Source organism: Molossus molossus, unplaced genomic scaffold (assembly GCF_014108415.1).
Source record: "Molossus molossus isolate mMolMol1 unplaced genomic scaffold, mMolMol1.p scaffold_m16_p_10, whole genome shotgun sequence".
In the NCBI taxonomy this organism is placed as follows: Eukaryota; Metazoa; Chordata; class Mammalia; order Chiroptera; family Molossidae; genus Molossus; species Molossus molossus.
This window is the reverse complement of record NW_023425345.1, coordinates 53,366,948-53,387,020: the sequence shown is the minus strand read 5'-3', so window position 1 is coordinate 53,387,020 and position 20,073 is coordinate 53,366,948. Positions and strand designations below refer to the sequence as shown.

The 20,073-nt window shown below is 35.6% G+C and overlaps 1 protein-coding gene across 1 annotated transcript in view; it reads left to right on the top strand.

Moving 5' to 3' along the window:
- Positions 1–20,073, top strand: part of ACSS3 (acyl-CoA synthetase short chain family member 3) — a 157,636-nt gene that overhangs the window by 90,676 nt on the left and 46,887 nt on the right. Inside the window, exons 8-9 of the mRNA XM_036252870.1 lie at positions 6,350–6,501; positions 16,571–16,674. Coding sequence (XP_036108763.1) covers positions 6,350–6,501; positions 16,571–16,674 — 256 coding nt within the window. The remainder of the gene's footprint in view (positions 1–6,349; positions 6,502–16,570; positions 16,675–20,073) is intronic.

Here is a 20,073-nt window from a genome sequence, read left to right as displayed (position 1 = left end):
GCCGCCTTTATGAGAGCAATTTTATAGGAAGGTTTATTGTGTTTGTTTTGTTTTTTAATGTGGGGATATATGGCTATGTTTAAAGTCTGTTTTATGTAAAGGATTTGATGGTATGGAGGAGCCAGGCTTTGTACAACTTCAGGCTGAATTGCACTGTACGCATGGAATGGCCACACTTTATTTTCTGGGTGGAAATCTGGAAATGTAAAAGCAAGAAGCCATTTAATTTCTCTGGTTACAGCTTAGTCTCACTATTCACTATGAATAAAGAAAACCTTAACTGGTCCCTCTAGCAGAGGATAGCAGAGAGACTATGCATCGGCGTGGAGGAGTTCAGAGATGAGAGCTAGAAGCCACGAGCTAGCAGCTCTCCTAGTGATAAACTCTCGTTGTGACCGCTGAGAATGGTGAGCGTGAGTGCCTAATGAGCCCAGCACTGGGTCTGCAGAATTACCAGTCCCAGTGTTCTGCTTCATTTACTTGGCATCAATACTTCAGAGTTAAGCATCTTTTTAGTGGGACAGGTAAACGTATGACCGAGGTGGAAGCAATGGCCTGTTCACTGGGAATGGCCTCATCACGAGGCCCAATATGGTCAACTCCCAGAGCTGGGAGAAGCAGGGGAAGAACTGAAGTAAGAGGAATAGATCTATTTTTTCTTTTAAAATTTTCAGCTTCATTGAGGTATAATTGACAAAAAAAAAAAAAAAAATTGTAGAATATTTAGGGTGTACACCGTGATGATTTTATATACATGTACATTGTGACAGCATTCCTTTCATCCAGTTAGTAAAACATCAATCGCTTCATTTATTTATTCATTTAGTTTTGTTGAGAACATTTCAGGTCTGCTGTCTGAGAAAGTTTCAATTATACAAGACAATGCAAGAGACAGTAAAGAGAGATTATCAGAGTAGAAAGCTTGTACAAACTATTAATTCAAACCATGTAAAATGGCTGATATTTAACTGGTTTTGTTTTACTAAAATGGCAATTTCATAATATGTAATAGGAAGGAGAAGAAGACAGGCTGGTTAGGGAACTCAGCTTGGCCACCAGGTCTTTAGTTTTTCAGTCTATTTGTAGCCCTTTGTTAGAAGTGGGTCAGAAAGGTCCTACTACATCCATCCTGTGGAGAAGAAAATGAACAGATGTTACGGTCTGCCTATCCACCTGCATTCTAGCATCATCCAAGCTGTTTCTCAGAGTTAAACACGAAGAAATGTTTTGGTAGGCTTTCGTGTACCTAAAAAACTTTAGGTTACGGAATCCCTTCCAGATCTGACAAAGCTATTGACTTCTCTCACTAGGAAAATGAATATGTACACGTTTAAAACAAAATTCAGAATACTCATGAACTCCCTTGAAGTTTAAGTCAGGAACCCTTCATCTAAAAGATTAAGATGAAATCCTACTGGACAGGGATACAACCATACTAAAACCCCCAATGAGAATGATGGGCAACACAGAGGAGCTGCCAGGCCAGGCGAAGATGGGAAGGTTATTATGTCTTTGGAGAAATGGCAGGTGTGCTCAGGGCACTAGGTCCTACAATTCATATGTATGTTCAGTCTAGTCTGGTTTGTAGATCAAGGCATAAAAAATGTGAAACAATGAGGCACTTCTCCCAGTTTATTTTCTCAGAACATGGCCCCTATAATCAATTTGCAATTATCAGTATATTCTTTTATCAATATTTAGATTGGCTCACTTATTTATAACAGACAGAGAAAACCAGCAAAGGCTAGTGTTAGATTCTAGGCTCATCCACTAGGGCAAAGGCAGGTGGGTATTGGAAAATTTAATGTAGTTTCAGTCGACACATTGGTTCTCAATCCTGACTGCAGATTAGAATCACTTAGGCACACATAAACCACAACATTGCCCAGCTTCAACTCAAGGCCAATTAGATTAGAATCTCTGGGAGTGGGGACTGGGCATTGATACCTTTCAAAAGCATCCTAAGAAGTACTGATTGATGTATATTCAGGGGTGACCATCACTGGATTAGATGGTGGTATGGATAAGATGAAGGAAGTTAAAACAGTACAATATCCTCACAGCTGAGGCCAATGGAATGATGGGAAATTTTTAGCAAATAATCAAGGAAGTCAGTCTGGTAGAAATTCTTAGTCATCACATTGTACTTATAAATGAGTTTTTACCCCTTGAAAGGGAGCCTGCTTTAGTAACACAAAGTCTAGATCTGGGAGTCCTAAGGCTTAGGGTTATTATCCCTTCTAGCTTTAGCAGGGGAGGAGGGGGTGGAGGCAGAAGAGGGCATAGAGGGAATAAATGGTAATGAAAAAATAAAATAAAGCAGCAATAATGTTTTCAAAATTGGACAAGTTAATGTGAATTATTGAGAGAGGAATGTCAGAGAAGAAAAAGCTCATTTTTGAAACAGGTTATATTGGGTTCATATTTAAAAACTCACAAAAGAGTGAAGAGTGCAAATCTCACTCCACTGTTCCCAGCTATTTAATTTCTCTCACTGGGAAGCAGTGAATCATATGTATTCAATAGTTAATTCATGCATAAGCACTGTCTTTTCTCCTTTTTTATACAAATGGCATTGCACAAATGGTACGCATACTATTTGCATTTTGCTTTTTCCAGTAAATAATACATCCTCAAGTTAGATGCTGTACACCCAAACTCTTATCTATTGATAAAGGCACCAGGCATGTAGTGGGAAGTCAACAAATGCCATTACTGATTTCCTAAATAAACAAGCCAATGCTGCTGCACCTGTCTGCTGAAATGAAATTCAGTACTAGTCCATAAGGATGTTGCTGTCTTCACCTTAGAACTGCTGTAGAAACATGCAGTTGGTAACATTCTCAGAGGTGTTCTAAAAAAAGGACCAGATGTGTTATTAATCCTGCCACAAAAAAAAAGGCAAAACCCTCACTGGCTTGGCTCAGCCGTCAGAGCGTCGACCCTAGAACCGAAGGGTCAAGAGTTTGATTCCCAGTCAAAGGCATGTATTTGGGTTGCAGGTTTGAACCCTGGTCCTGGTTGAGGTTGTGTGGAAGGCAACCCATTGATGTGTCTCACATCAATGTTTCTCTCTCTGTGTCTCTCTTTATCTCTCTCTCTCCCTCTCTTCCACTCCATCTAGAAATCAATGGAAAAGTTTCCTCAGGTGAGGATTAACAAACAACAACAACAAAAGTCAAAAACTGCAGTTGACTCAAAAGTTTTTATGTCAAAATTTGAGAAACCACAAGTAGCTTTGACTCCAAATCTTAGATAAAGCCAATGATTTTTTGCTCAAAGGTTTAGCTCTGATGTTTTACATCTTTGTTTTTGCTAAACTACTATATTCTGTTACTGTCCTGTGTTGAAAACTTAACCTCATTGGGAATTATAAGAGAAGGCAAGACATTACCCGGTTTTGTAACTCAGGACTTGTCATCTGTGGTACACTAATATTAACACATTGAATCATAAGTAGTAGAAAATTGTAAGTGCAAGTTAATTTTAAGATATTTGGTAACTGTCTTGTTTTCTGTGCTTTGTAACATCACTAACCATATTATAAATATTAACAATTGATATTTTATGAATCTCTGATATAAAAAAATTATGATTTATAACAGCTGAAAGCTTATAATCTCGCCATTGCAGGGATTGCTCTCTGCCTTTGTTTTCTGGGCAGCAACTAACAGGGTAGAGTTTAGAGGGAGAAAATCAAAACAAATGGTAAGGACATGGACTTGAGTTTTAATGGTATGTTATGAGATTTTTATGCTCAATAAATATAATATTGATGAAATTTTTTGGTTCTGTGTCAAAATTGCAACAGTGATTATAATTTATATTATTTATAAAAAGTATGATAATGTTTTTAACTAATATTTCTAATACTTACACCATCATTGTTGTTATCATTAAACATCATTAATTAATGTCACTGTAAAATACATCTAATTGTGCTCTCTATGGAGGTAGTTATTATGGGATAGCCTTTTCATTATGACGCTCGCATCATCTTTTAGTGAGTATATATTATCATTGTCCCATGACGCTGGCACTGTAGTGGAATTCAAGTTCAATTGGCTGTAAAATATCTTTTTTCATTGGAGGTCAAACTACTTTAAAATATTATCTCAGTGCTTTTAGCTTATTGAGGAAATATTGGAAAATTGATTTATTCTTATTTAGCAGGCAAGAAAATGGCAAGTCAATTGCATAAAGCCAGCTAACAAATCATTTTTATGAGATTGAGATCAAGTTTCCGAAAGTCACAATTTAGCACACAAGGAACTGATCAGTGCCTAAGACAGATCAAAGAAGTAAAAGTCAAATGTTTACCTTGCTTGGTTAGAAAGAATAAAGTTGCTGATTCATTTATTCATATTTGTTTATTTATTTATTTATAATCCTCACTGAGGATATTTTTTTCATTTATCTTCAGATAGAGTGGCGGGGAGGTGAGAGAGAGAGAGAGAGAGGGAGAGGGAGAGGGAGAGGGAGAGGGAGAGGGAGAGAAACATCGATGTGAGAGAGACACATCTATTGGTTGCCTCCCCCATGACCCTGTCTGGGGCTGGGGATCAAACCTGCAACCTAGGTATGAGCGCTTGACCAGAATCAGATCAGCAACCCTTGGGTCAAAAAGCCTCTGAGCCAAACCAGCCTGGGCATTGATTCATTTCTAGACTGATGTGCTTAAGGCTTCAAAATTTGTTAGTCAAATTATGTACATGAGTTGTCAGATTGTATACTATGTCAATGTGTTGATCTATATGAGGTGGTAATGAAATAAATTGTGATCAAGTGTTTTGGGATAGTTGGGATAAAAAATAAATTTCTAATTGCAAAGAGTACTTTCTTTGGTATTAAAAGAGCAAAGGAAAAAGCAGTAGAACATACAAAAGTCTTAAAGAGTTTTTTTTTTCTTTTCTTTATGAATGTAATTACATTAAAGAATATTAAAAGCAATCATGAAAAACTAAAAGTAAAATCGAAATCATGCCCTATCAAAGATCCAGTTAGAAGTTGATAGTGAATCTCTATTATAGAACAGTTATGTTGTGCCCCAGATGATTATCAATTCACTTATTATTCTCTATGGGGAGATCTCTAAGTTTACTGCCAGCAAATTCTTCCCTCTTTTCACTTTAGTTCAGTGTTTCCCAAGTTCCAGAACGTAAGATCCATGGGGTGTTGAGATGAGTGATGTGGTCAAAGATGTTTAGGAAACAGAACATATATAACATATAATAGCATCCCAGGCACCTTGCTTTAGAAACACAGAAAGAAGCAGCGAAGATGAGAATGGATAGAAGAATAAAGAGTATGGCTGAGCCAAGATAGATTTTTGTGGGTCATTTCAAATTTTTGCAGAATTACTGATTTGTGTAAATGACATGCTCATTTTCCACTTTGTAGAAACATCAATTAAAAATGCTTTGTGTCTTTTTAATTGCATGGTTTGTCAAAATTGTTAGATTTGTATGCATGATTTTCCATTGGACATGTATAATGTCATTTTTAGGCTGCAGAAAACATGCATTTGGGAATATCTAATTGGATTTCTTTAATTCATAGAAGTTGCTTTCCTTGGAGTGAGACATTTAATTGAAAAGGCCATTGCTCAGAAATCACTGTTATTCCAGAGTTTTCTCTCTTCTCAAGTATTTTGAGAATTTTTATTGTAACTTTTAATAGTGATTGATCATGAAAAAAAGATGTTAGCAGTTACTAGCACCTGTATTTCTCATTTAGCCTACCATACAAAACCATATGTTTAAATTCTTGTAAAATAGAAGGCTGTTGGATACTATGAATTTGAGTTACATATATATACATATAGATATATATGTGGCTTTTATCTTTCAAAACTTGAGAAAGAAAACATTGCAGTTTGTAAAGCTTTTAGGCCCTGGCCAGTTTGGCTCAGCGGTTAGAGAGTCGGCCCCTGGACCAGAGAAGACCCTGGTTTGGTTCCCACTAGGGACACGTGCCTCGTTTGCAGTTTGTCCTCAGTCCCGGTTGAAGTCATGTGGGTGGCAACCAGTTGATGTGTCTCTCTCACATCAATGTTTCTCTCTCTCTCTTCCTCCCTCTCTCTCTCCCACTCTATCTGAAGATAAATGTAAAAATGTCCTTGGGTGAGGATAAAAAAAGCTTTTAGCATGCTGTAATGGGACAAATGTCCTTTCTGATGCCTGGGCATTTGCTTTGTTGCATTTATGACAGAACATGGGAATGTTTTGAAACTAAGATTTGTTGAGAATCCCACTTTATTAACATTTCTGTATTACATGTATAAGTATTGACCCGTCAATGAAATATGAGGCATTTTATCCAGTGACATCTTAAATGAATCTCATTGTAGGGGAAGCCTGTGGGAACACCAGATGCTGGTGCTTACTTCCGAGTGCTGGCGGAGCATGGAGTAGCTGCCTTGTTTACAGCGCCGACTGCAATTAGAGCTATCCGTCAACAGGACCCTGGGGCAGCCTTGGGGAAGCAGTACTCACTGACAAGGTGAACAGGATGCACAAGGCAAATTACGTTAAAAACTGCAATCAGAATGAATAACTGAACATTTTATTTTTTTTCTGGCGCTGCACTATCTCATATGGAAAGAGCCAAACGATTCTGACCATTATTAAGAATGACTGCTCTATACATATCTTTGAAATACTTGGCATTTTAACTATATCATGGATCCTGTAAATATCATATCATGTTTATTTCAGTTTAGATATTACCCAAATATTTCTTTTTTAAATTTATTTTATTTTTAAAAACATATTTTTATTGATTTTTTTAGAGAGAGAGTAAGAGAGAGAGATAGATAGAAACATCAGTGTGAGAGAAACATCAATTGGCTCTCTCCTGCACACCCCCTACTGGGGATCAAGTCCAAAACCCAGGCCTGAACCCTGAACCAGAATCGAACCAGAACCTCTCAGTCCCTCAATCCACTGAGCAACACTGTTCAGGTTCAAATATTTATTTATTTTTTAAACTATGCTGCTTATATTTTTCCTAAAGTAAAATGCTGACTATGATTTAAAATGCATACACACACACACACACACACACACACACACACATTTTATATCTATATCTATAATTATACCTATATCTGTGTGTGTGTGTGTGTGTGTGTGTGTATCTTTTGAAAATAAAAGAATGGTTTAAATAGAAAAAAATATTATTTTATTTCACATATACAGAAAAAATTTTATAGCCCAAATTACCTTTGTTGAAAAAATGAAGGAAATTATTTATTATTGTTTTAAACATGCTCTGAATAGTTTAGATATTTTTGTGTTCACTTATTGACATCTTCTTTAGTTTAATGATATGTATATCCAAAGATAATTATAGCAATTTGTATCTTCAACACCGTTTCCAGCATCAATTCTCAGTGAACCTCCTTGAAACAGGTCACTGCTATCATAAACTAAAGGAAGATTTTATAGTTTTCTCAAGTCAGAAAGTGTGTTTGAATTAAGCTGGTTTGAATTTTTTAAATTAAAAGCCAGATGTTATGAGTTTTATGTTGCAAGGGCCCAACAAAGGAGTTAGAAATAGATATCACACACCCATTACAGAGGTAAGAAAGAAGTTTTCAGTTGGGGCGGGGTCAGTGGTTTTATTTGTTTCTTTTTCCTCTGTTTTTCATTTTATAGATATCTACAGATGCAGATATATAGACATGAAAAATATAGATCTGGATTTACATCTAAATTTGCCTATCATCTAAAGAATTCTCTCTTACTGCCCCACCAGTGTGGCTCAGTGGTTGAGCTTTGACTCATGTACCAAGAGTTCCCGGTCAGGCAAGTGCCCAGGTTGTGGGCCCGATCGGGGGCATGCAGGAGGTGGCCAATCGATGTTCTCTCTCATCGATGTTTCTATCTCTCTCTCCCTCCCCCTTCCTCTCTCTCTCTAAAATCAATAAAGAAAAAAATTTTTAAAAAGAAGTCACTCTTATTAAGATAAAAAGTGTTCATAAAATGAATCTTCTGTTATAATATTTCTATTCACTCTCTATTTCTTCATTCAGTTACAACATTTCAATTACATTTCCATCAGTTTAGTCAAAAGAATAGACATATAAACTTTGGTAATACAGTTGAGGCTGTGTATAATCTTTATGTTGTAAGACAGTTCCAGGGCTTTTGAAGAAACAGTGATTGCAGTTTCTTGCAGTGTCTTTACTGACAAACGCATTCTGATTGCAGGGCATTCAGTTGTGTGACCAGCAAGCTAAGGTTTCTCATTTGCTGAATCAGCTTCTTTTCCCATTTGTATGTGGGTTTTTGATGCTATCTTTTCTGTAAAGGCAGGAACTGTTTCTAGTTCACCTAATGTACAAAGCATCAAACAATACTAAATGGCTCTTAAGTCATCATTTTTCAAACCAACACATAAAGACATGAAGTCCGATTTTAGCGGAAAAGAAATTACAGCAAGTTCCTCCTGATTATGGTCTTTTCTCTTTAGGCACGTAAAATATTTATGATGATGTGCACATGTGTTTCCTTCAGGTATTTAGGAATGAAGACTCTACAAACACCCTCAATTATTCAAGTTATTACTACTAATAAATGCACATGTTTACTGAAAGTCTCCTATGCTCCAGGTATAAGTGGTCTACAGTTATTTTGCTTTGTCATCAAATAAATAGGAATTGTGATTATCTTCATTTTACAAAACAGCAACATCAGTCCCAGAGAGTTTAAGCGACTCTTCAGAAAGAAACTAACTCAGGCGATTTGACTAGACCCCCACACTCTTAACTAAATACCACAGACATTCTTTTACTATGAGAGGTAAATTAGGAAGCTAACAAAACCTAGAAAAGTTTGCCATTTGTGGGATAAAGGCAGCTTTTACTTTTCATATGTTTTTAGTCTATTCAGAGATAATACCCTCACTGAACTACTTTAATGGATTCTCACTTGTGGACTATGAAAACGCTAGAAATAGAAGGGACCTCAGAGATTCAACCATCTTATTTTAAAAACAAGGAAACTGAGGTCCAAAAAAGGTTAAGTTTGGTCTGGAGACAGAATAAGTACCAGAACTCAACTCTTTTCATACAACTATATCTTTGTTTTATATTTTTGTTCAAGACATTTCGTATTTACACATCGAATTGACATCCACTAGATATTTATTTGCAGGATTTATTTTTCTGTTATAGAACACTCCAAGTGATTAATTTTTTTCTCTTTAAATGTATTACATGTCTCATTAAAGACTGTTTTAAAATAAGTTTGGAAATTTTCCAAAAACTTCAGCTCTCAAAACAAATTTAAGAGGGTTCTCTGAAATAGGAAACTAACCAAAACTATAAATTCATTTTATCACAGATGACTAAAGTTTGGAAAAATAGATTAGAGGTCATCTCATATAATCACTGTATTTCACAGTTGAGAAAACTTTGTCATCAAGAGGTGAAACAGCCTTCCCTGGATTTCAAAACTACTCTGGGGCAAAGCTGGAACTTGGCAGTACAGTATGGAAGTTAAGATTCTGACTCTGCAATTAGACAAACTGGGTTCAATCTACCATTTACGGGCTTTATGAGACCTTGGAGTAGTTAAATAGACTATCTCTCTCTCTCTCTCTCTCTCTCTCTCTCTCTCTCTCTCTCTCTCTAAAGATAGTAATAGTGCAAGAATATAATAAAAATAAAACGTATCCAATTCATGCAAAGCACCTGAAACAGTTCTTAACATAGACTAAGTCTTAGCTATTATTATCCTCTCCTTTCTAATTCACTGCTCTTTTACATCATATCACAGTGGTTTATTTTCCCTTGATTTTCCAGTTCAATCTTAAGTTAATAAATGCAGGGGTGGGCAAAAGTAGGTTTGCAGTTATGTTGAGTAGTATAGCAAATAGTCTACAAGGATGTGTAAATAATAAAGGCCAGCAATTTGAACACTCATGAAGTTTTATCTAAGTGCACTGTGCCATTGTGACATGCATTTGAATTCATGAGGCTATTGTAATAATCATGCCCTGCATGTCTTTTTCCATACTGACAACTGTAAACCTACTTTTGCCTACTCCTGTATTCAGTGCAGGGATTGCTGTTTAAGATATCACAGTACCTCACACTTAATACAGCCCTTCTTTTCCAACTACACAGCAGTGAGAGCTAATACAAAAGAGGAAAAGCAGAGCATCAGCGATGAGCTTTAAAAAAAAAAGAAATTTATGTGGACTGGAAATAGAATAGATTTGCCAAGTGGTAAGGCTGGTTATAGTCCGATGGATCCCGGAAAAAGTGCCATCCAAGTACTAAGCAGGTGAAATAGAAGTAAATTCTCATTGGGCATGCCATTCAGAAATTTTAAAACCGAAGTTGAGGCTGTAGATAAAATCTATAAAGTACCAGAGAATTAACAGCACCAAAGAGGAAAATCAAACTGATGCCAATAGATTTCAGATGACAGTTGTGAGAGATCTTCAACGTGCTGAAGGAGATTGTCAAACTAAAAAATTGTGATTAAAGACTGGGGGCAAAATAGACAAATGTTCATATGGACAAAGCTGAAAGAACTTAAACTCCAAAGACTTGCATAGAAGGAAAAGTACACATGGGGAAACGGTGTGGGCTATATAGCATAAGCAGCTGCCCAAACTGACGAAATGTTTTGTTGAATGTATATAGTTGGCATAATCATCATAATGGGATATTGTGTGTAAAGAGAAGCCAACATTCAGCCGATCCATGTTTCTCTCTCACCTCGACATTTCTATATCTCTCTCCCTTCCTCTCTAAAAAATCAATAAACAAAGAAAAAAATAAAGAGAAGCCAAAATTAATGTGGTAAATAACAGTAACAAAATGGTGGAGAGTTTTTCCAAAAGGTAATTTGAGCTTTCTATTGGGGAGCAGTAGGAGAAAATAAAGCAAAAGAAATGTGGAGGAAACCATAGGAACATTGATGGCAAAAATATAATGATGTTCTGTCATGTGAACTAGGAGTTGATGAGGCATCACTGAAATAATCTATTTTTATGTTACTTCTTTTGGCACAAGTAAGGAGTAATTTTCACTTGTTTGGTGGTTTATGAACCTTGAATAAGATATTCATTTCGTTTTCTCCTGTCCATATTTGATTACCTGGAAATTCTTTACCAGAATTTATCTTTAGCTCTTTATCCTTTTCTGTGCAGCTTCCTGTCCATTTTGGACTAAAATTAATTTAATAACACTACCATTTTCTGTTTCTCTTATGCTTAATTTTCAACTTTATTTCAGTCTTGAATTTTACACAGTTTTATATAAAATTAGGGAAAGGTATATAGGTATCATTCCCATTAATGCCCACTCCCCCACCTTTTTTCCTACTCTGAATATTGTTTATCATTTTTGTTTACCTTTTTAGTATTATAAATTTGCAAGTAGATTCATTTTTCTGTGTGTTACCATCATCAGAATATCACCTAGATATTTAATTAGTCTATAGTAATCCAGGGTTGCACTATCCAATAAAACTAAATACTAGCCACAGGTAACTACTAAACTCTTGACAAAGGATTAATACTACTAAGAAATTGATAGTTTTAATTTTTCATTTTAATTTAGTTTTAAATAGCCACAGGTGGCTGGTACCTACCATACTGTACAGTGCAAATATAGTACACATGTAATTATTATGGATAAATGTAACCTTCACAGAGTGTCAGATTCCTACGAAAAAAGGGCTAACTTTAACTTATAAATATTTTAAACAAAAATATAGTTTTGATTTTCATATTGCAAAAATATGTAAAAAATGTTTTTTGAATTTTCAACATGGATATTTATCTCTTTGTATTATAATAAAAATAATCGCAAGGTCATTGGTGATAAATTAAACTGCTGAAAAATATTTGTGTTTTTTTTTGGCAAACCAATAAAGTGCCCTTTAAAAGATAAGAAGACAACTCATACCCTTAGGCATCAGTTTATCTTTAAATTATCTTATAATTTATCTTTTAATTATGGATTTATACTAAGACATTTTTAGTAATAATTTTATTATAAAAATATCAAATTATATAGCATGGCTATGTTACTATAAGGAATTAGGAGTTAAATAATATTGGTTAAAATTTATTAAATGATTTAAAATTATTTCATTAGTCATGTCTTATTCCTAAACCTTATCTTTGTTTATGTTCATTAATATTATATAGTTCAGAGTCTGTAATGGATAAAAGGAAAACTTTGGGGCAGTTTTGAGAATTTGAATACAAAAATTGAATGATAGTTTGTAATGTATTTGAGAAAGGAATCATCCATACTTTGACATTTTTCTAAATCACCAATGATTTCAAAATTTTTTCTCATTTTAATTTTAATGGAAATGGAAGAAATTTTTTAACTTGTAAAAAAGCCAGCGGTCCCTTTTACCATTTTTTTTTATGGAATAGCAAACATTTCTATTTTGCTTTAGTGCCAGCATAAAGATTGCTACCATAATAATGTTAATGTAATTATAATCTAAGAAAAAAGTAATAGAATTATAACAACCATAATAATAAATACTGAGTTTTAAGATATGTTATGCTAAAATTTGCCATCAGATACAAATTCATTGCTAATGCATGGTTTATTATTGTAATCAAATAATTAGTTAATTGTGATTTACCTGGCTCAGAAATAATGCCCAAAAATAGTTAAATAAAAAATTATAATAAAAAAAACTTGTAAAAATGATGGCTAATATCAAGGTATTGTTTCTTCATTAGCCAAAAGTTATTTTGTATTGTGTGCTAACATTTTTTAATTGAGAATACTTTGAATATTTTTTTCAATCTTTATTAATTTATTTTTGTTACAGATATTTCTCCTCCCCCCCCCAGACATCTTCGTCCCCAGCATCATTTTTATTAATAAAAATGGCTCATCTTCTATTAAAGTTCATGCCATTTATGTAACACTTCCTCTTCAGAGCTCTCTTCAGCAACTTTAGTTACACAGTCCTGGACTTCCTCTCTCCTCTTGACTGCTACTATCATTGAGTGATACTTAATATCTTGACAATAAATTCTTCTATCAATACACTCTTATTTTTTCCAGCGTCTTTCAATGTTAGATTCTCTCTGCTACCATAAACACTATCACCTTTCAGAATAGACACATTTTTTTTATATTGAATTTATTGGGGTGACATTGGTTAATAGGATAACATTGGTTTCAAGTGTACAATTCTACAATACATAATCTGTATATTGCATTGTGTTCCCACCACCCAAAATCAAATCATTTTTCATCACCATATAATTGCCCCCCTTTACCCTTTATTACTTCCCCACCACCTTCTATGAGTTTCAGTTTTTGTTTAATTAATTTATTTATTTTTGTTACAGATGTTTCTCCTTTTTTCCCCACTGATACCCCCCTCCCCATCCCTCCTCACCCTGTCCCCAGCTTTGTTGTCCATGTCCATTGTTCATGCATACATGCATATAAGTTCTGTGGTTTTTATCCCCCCAACCCCCTCTTCTGGGGATCGTCAGTCTGTACCCCACTTCCACATCTCTGGGACTACCCCATTCCTCAGACTGTTATGTTCATTATATTCCACAGATAGGTGAAATTATATAATTCTTGTCTTTCTATGTTTGGATTGTTTCACTTAGTATAATACTCTCCAGGTCCCTCCATGTTGTCCCAAAGAATAAGAGGTCTTTCTTTCTTACAGCTGCATAGTACTCCATTGTGTATATGTAGCACAGCTTTTTTATCCATTTGACTTCTGATGGAAATTTGGGCTGTTTCCAGATCTTAGCTATTGTAAATAGTGCTGCTCGAACATGGGGGTACATATATGCTTTCTGATTGGTGTTTCAGGCTTCTTAGGGTATATTCCTAGAAGTGGGATCACTGGGTAAAATGGAAGTTCAATTTTTTAAAATTTATTTATTTATTTTTGTTACAGATGTTTCTCCTTTTCCCCTCACTGATATCCCCCTCCCCATCCCTCCCCGCCCTTTCCCCAGCTTTGTTGTCCATGTTCATTGTTCATGCATACATACATATAAGTTCTGTCTTTACCCCTCTACCCCCTCTTCTAGGGATTGTCAGTCTGTACCCCACTTCCACATCTCTGGGACTACCCCATTCCTCAGACTGTTATGTTCATTATATTCCACAAATAAGTGAGATCATATGATACTTGTCTTTCTCTGTTTGGCTTCTTTCGCTTAGGATAATACTTTCCAGGTCCCTTCATGTAGTCTCAAAGGATAAGAGATCTTTCTTACAGCTGCGTAGTACTCCATTGTGTATATGTACCACTGCTTTTTTATCCATTCGTCTACTGATGGACACTTGGGCTGTTTCCAGATCTTAGCTATTGTAAATAGTGCTGCTATGAACATGGGGGTACATATATTCATTCTGATTGGTGTTTCAGGCTTCTTAGGGTATATTCTTAGAAGTGGGATCACTGGGTCAAATAGCAGTTCAATTTTTAATTTTTTGAGGTAACACCATAGTGTTTTCCATAGTGGCTGCACCAGTCTGCATTCCCACCAGCAGTGCACTAGAGTCCCCTTTTCTCCACACCCTCGCCAACACTTGTTGTTTGATAATTTGTTGATGGCGGCCATTCTGACAGGTGTGTGGTGATACCTCATTGTCAGAATAGACACATTTTAAAGATCTCAAAGTTTGAAATTGCCCTCTCACAACTGATCCGCTTTTTCCTAATTCTATGGGGCCTTTGCTTTCACTGAATTTTTAATTTATTCTGTAACACCACTATAATCATTTTTTTTTAATTTCTCCTAGTCTCTTACCCTACTAACTCATGGTAATTTCCTCCATGGTGATTATTCCTACTTTGCTTCCCCATTTCTGTTGCCTTGTCTAGATTCCCCAGCCATCCCTTTTACCATTGATTTGCCATCCCTTCTTTTCTGTACTGCACACAACATGTGCTATCTTGACCTAGCCTCTTAGGTTATTAGTTGAGTTTATAAAAGCCAAGTGACTGCTTTCTACTTCTTTCACTTTTATGTAATACATTTAAAATTTCCTAAAATAGCCAGGACATTTCTCCCTTCAAGTCATTGTTCCTTTGTCAATTTTCATGCTCATACAAAACAACATACCTCCTCTTTGACCCAGTAGAATGAGTCAAGCTGACAAACTTTGCCAACTCCCCACCTCTGCACTTCATCTTTCTAAGCTTCTGGAATGTTTCAGTACCTAAAATTCCCAAGTATTTTTTACTGGTATTTAGGTATAAAGATGAATGCTCCTAAGGAGCTCACAGTTCACTGTGGGAAATAAACAAGAAATAGATTAATTATAGAAAGGGATACGGCCTTGGCCGGTTTGGCTCAGCGGTTAGAGCATCGGCCTGTGGTCCAGAGAGACCCGGGTTCGGTTCCCGCTAAGGGCGCGTACCTTGGTTGCAGTTTGTCCCTGGCCCTGGTTGGTTGTGTGGGTGGCAGCCACTCGATGTGTTCCTTTCACGTCGATGTCTCTTTCTCTCTCTCTCTCTCTCTCTTCCTCTCTCTCCCTCCCACTCTATCTGAACAAAAAATGGAAAAAAAGTCCTCGGGTGAGGATAAAAAAAAAAAAAAGAAAGGGATACATATTCATAGAAAAGATAGGAAATACATGTTGTTAGAAAATAAAGGTAAGACTATTTGAATCTCCATGAATTTTCATGAGATAAGATAAGTTAAAGGAATGCTAATGTCTTCTGTGGCTGTATTACATTGTTCAAGGTGCGTGAGCAGGTTTTCATTTGTTTGATTGTCCTTTTACTTTGATGATAGTGAATTAACTGTTTGTACACACATTGCTTTTACTTGACAGGTCATGGGCATTGAGAATGGAAGAAAAACAGTCATTCTCTCAATGAAGCACCAATAGTATCAAAATAATCCTATTTCTTTATTTCATACTTTTTGTTTTGTGGCATGTTGCTCCCTGCCAAAAATTTCGCATCTCTTAGTCACCTTGTATACCTTTCCATAAGAGCCTTTTTTTTTTTTTTTTTACTTTGAAGGCCATCATGTTATTTACTTTTTAGTCACCTATCTTTCCAATATATGTACTAGGAACAGGGGAAATATGTGCTTGAAATCAGAGTACTCTTTACCAAAGGAACTCAGGAGAAGAAACAAGTGCATCAAATTGATGAGCATATGTGTTGTCTTAGCTGATACTTGAGAGCATATTTTGTGTATGGACCTATGTAGAACATAGCCATCAAACTTGGATAGCGGAGATAATGTCAAGAAGGAAAAAGTTTTCATCTTGGATCATTAGATGAATATGACAGATATATTATAAAGATCAACTCAATAGCTTTCTTCCGAACTGAGAAGCTGTAGCCATGAATTACACTTTTGAAATACCTCTCTTCAATGCCGTGATGCATAGTCAGTTACTCTTGGGTCAAAACAAATCATGCCTCTAACCACTTTGTGGTATGACATACTGCCATCACGGCTGCTTTCCTCGGAGAGAATTCATGTGGTTAGATCCCACAATGTTTAAAAGAATGTACATGAAATTGTTTAGATTTATTTTCCAAGAATAATTTAAATTCACTCTCCCTCTCATATTTAGGTTTAAAACATTATTTGTGGCTGGAGAACGATGTGATGTGGAGACCCTGGAATGGTCCAAAAAGGTCTTCAGAGTACCCGTCTTAGACCATTGGTGGCAAACCGGTGAGCATTTTCTAAGCAGGTACATAAATATTGCAGACATGCTCAAAAACACTGCAAGAATTGGAGGAAATTCTCAGGATTCAGGTAGTTCTGATTTCAGTAGAAATGAGCAATTGTTTGATTATACTATTAAAAATGCCTCACAATCGAGATTGATGCCACCATTCTCTTGGTCCCCAGGTGTACAGCACTGAAGACTTCTTTTGCTTCTCTCCCTCTGTATTTCCTATATCCAGTAAGTCACTAAGTCTCTGATTTTTCTTTGAAGTGTCTGTTGCATTCATCCCACCTTCAGTAGCCCCATTGCCTCTGAGCTGTGGAAGCCTCATTATCATCTGCACTGATTTAAATTATTCTCATCACTCATCTGTTCTCTCTGCTTTCCTATGCACCCTGCACACTGCTCCAAGAGTCATTTTTTTTACAAGCGCTGTTTCTCTCATGGGATTTCCGATGGTGCTCTGGCTCCCTTCATATGTTCTATAATATTGAATATTTCTGCCCAGCATTCAAGAAGGAAAAATGTATGTTCTTTTTTATCAACACACACACACTCTCACACATATATATATATATTTATTTATTTATTTATTTGGTTTATTCTCGATTTTCCTTCCACTAAGTGATCCTTGGGAAGCAATTTATCATATTAAGTGGATAGAGTGTAAGCTTTGGGAAAAAGAAAAGACAATCCTTTCTGCTTCTTCTTTTGAAGAACGATTGTGTATATATGTGAAAGTAAGCAGATTGTTTGGAATCTGTTTTCCTCCTCACTGAGAGTAGCTTTGAGCCATGAGAACCTTGTAGTTTTCATGTGTACATGTTTCAGTTCAATTCTACCTAGATCAACACATCTGATAAACCCTTTATACTAGTGTTTTCAGAATTACCATCTTACGAGCAACCAGGGAAGAATATCAAATTTAGCTTTAAAATTTATAAAGTTTATTTGCACAGATTAGGTCTGATTTTAAAAATGTGTATAATGCAGAAGACCAAGTGAATGACTAAAACTGGGATTCAGTGTTTGATATTTTAGAACTCTTTCATTCTGATAAATTATACTTTTTATATTATCTTCTTGGATATCAGTATTTAGAAAAATGTGTTTTTTGTATCCTTTGTAATGTGTAACATAACATAAATGATCAGAGCAGAATACACATTCCTTCAATAAAATGAAAATCAGAAAGAGTTTCTATTCCCTTTAGTTTGATTTGCTAACTAAAGGAGAAATTTCTTACCTAAATTTAGATTTCTAACTATTTAAGAAATAAAAAAAGGATAACTGAATTTGGAGAAAGAGCAACGTTAGGTATAGAAAAACATAAAAACAAGTAAAGAATTGTTGCCTCTGTAAGGAAGAGTATTTATCGAATTGATGCATTCCTGATTTACCAGGAAAGTTCTAACGGTTATTTTCCTAAGCTGAGAGACAGAAACATATTGTCAGCTTCGAGATGTCCTTTCCTGGTCAAATGGAAGTGTTATTTCCAACTGACAGTGACTTTACACAAATGTTTGCAAAGGGTTTTGTTGTTGTTGTTGTTTTTCTCCATAAATTTGACTATGCCAAGCTTTCTAAAGGGAAGCAACACATTAATAAATAAAATTATAATTCTTTTACTTTTTGTTGTCATGTGTGTGTATAACAGGCTGTGCAGATGGATGTAGTTAGTGCATTCAGGCTTACAGGAAAGCTCACTCAAGCCTGAGACACAAGCATATGAAATCCCTGGTGGGTACTGAGTTCCCTGTGAATTCAAAATTTTTCTTTAATGTATTGTTCAGAGGGAATTAATAGCCACATTATGTCAGTGTGCTGTCACTTTAATCAGATTTGAATGGCTGCTCATTACTGTGGAAAACAGAGTGGGTTTCTGCTTACTAATGACTGATTCTTTCCATCCCCCTGCCTCATTCAACTGAACGGCGTTTGATATTGTGTCCAATTAAAGCACACAAATACATGCATATGGATAGGTAGGTAGGTCATTTGCTGGCTAGCTGGGTAGTTTTGTACTTTACAAAATAAATTCATCCAAGGTGATGCAGATGTCAGCTACTAACATAATCTGGTTAGAATCTTTATTTATTTGCACTGGGAAAGAAGTTGTTGTGGTGCATAATTGTGGAGTGATGCTGAAGTTGGCCATCGCGGCTGTTCACCCTTCCTAGAGGTGAAAGAGACAGCAACAGTGTGAAACCACGGGGTGGGGGACACACACACTTGGTGGGTTAGTCTTAAATCTTAGGAAAAAGAAAGAAAAATTCAATATTTCTAGCACACTCATGAATTTCCTAACGTTTTACATATCAAATAGTTGGTGGAACACTTCCCCAAGAGGTGTGCCAATGAAATTGGATAACATTTGAGGGAATGTTAAGCTTTTCACAAAGGAATACTTTATTTCCAATTTCAAGTTTTTTTTAACAAGGTCTCTATCTTGTTATTGACTTAGAAATTGATTTTTTAAATATAATGGCACACTTTCATAAGCCTTCCATACAATGTATAATTTATGAATTGGTCCTCTTATTACATTAATATATATGTACACATGAGCTGTTTAGAAACTGATGTGTAATTGGAATTAGTAAGGGATATATTAAGTAACTAAGCTGTATGAATAAAAATTGATTAGTTCCTGTGACTTGGATTATAAGAAGGCATACCACCATCAATCCATTTTATTACTGTGTTGGTTTTGTTATACATTTCCAGTGACTAACATCCTCTTTTGGCCCATTAATATCAACTTTGATATCTGATTTGAATAATATCTAAGATTCTAAATTGAGAACCAGTCTATGGAAAATTCAAAAGCAGATCAATTCTTCACAGGAGCATTTTAATAAAGAATCATCCCTGTCCAGCACCACTGAAGCATTAGCCCTTGTTCTGGATTGTAATGATGGAAACATTCAATGCTCTCATGAAGGAAATTTGTCTTGCTAAGTGTAGGTAGGTGGGATGTATCTGTTTGATTCATAAACCTGGATGAAAGATGAATTGTTGTCACTCATTCAGATGTTTACCTCCACAGTAACTTATAGATAAGGTGATTGAAAGCATCTGGATTATTGAATGAATTTTTCATTTTGTTTTTTACATAGAGAAGCAGAGATGCTACGATCATAATTTAAAAGGGGGAAATTAAGAGAAGAGATCATTGTTCCATCAAGATATGGCCGTCCATCTGCCAAAAAATAAACAGACAGAGCTTCATTATCCTCAGGTAGACACTGTGCTGTTGTAGATCATTTTCAGTGCTAAGTGCTGCTTTTCCACAAGTCAGACAGGAAGCACAATTTTAGAAAGGAAAAGCTGTCAGTTCAGTGCACAGTGTCCTTCAAAAGAATTGTTTTTTCTTATTTAAGATGACTCTAAAGGAATTG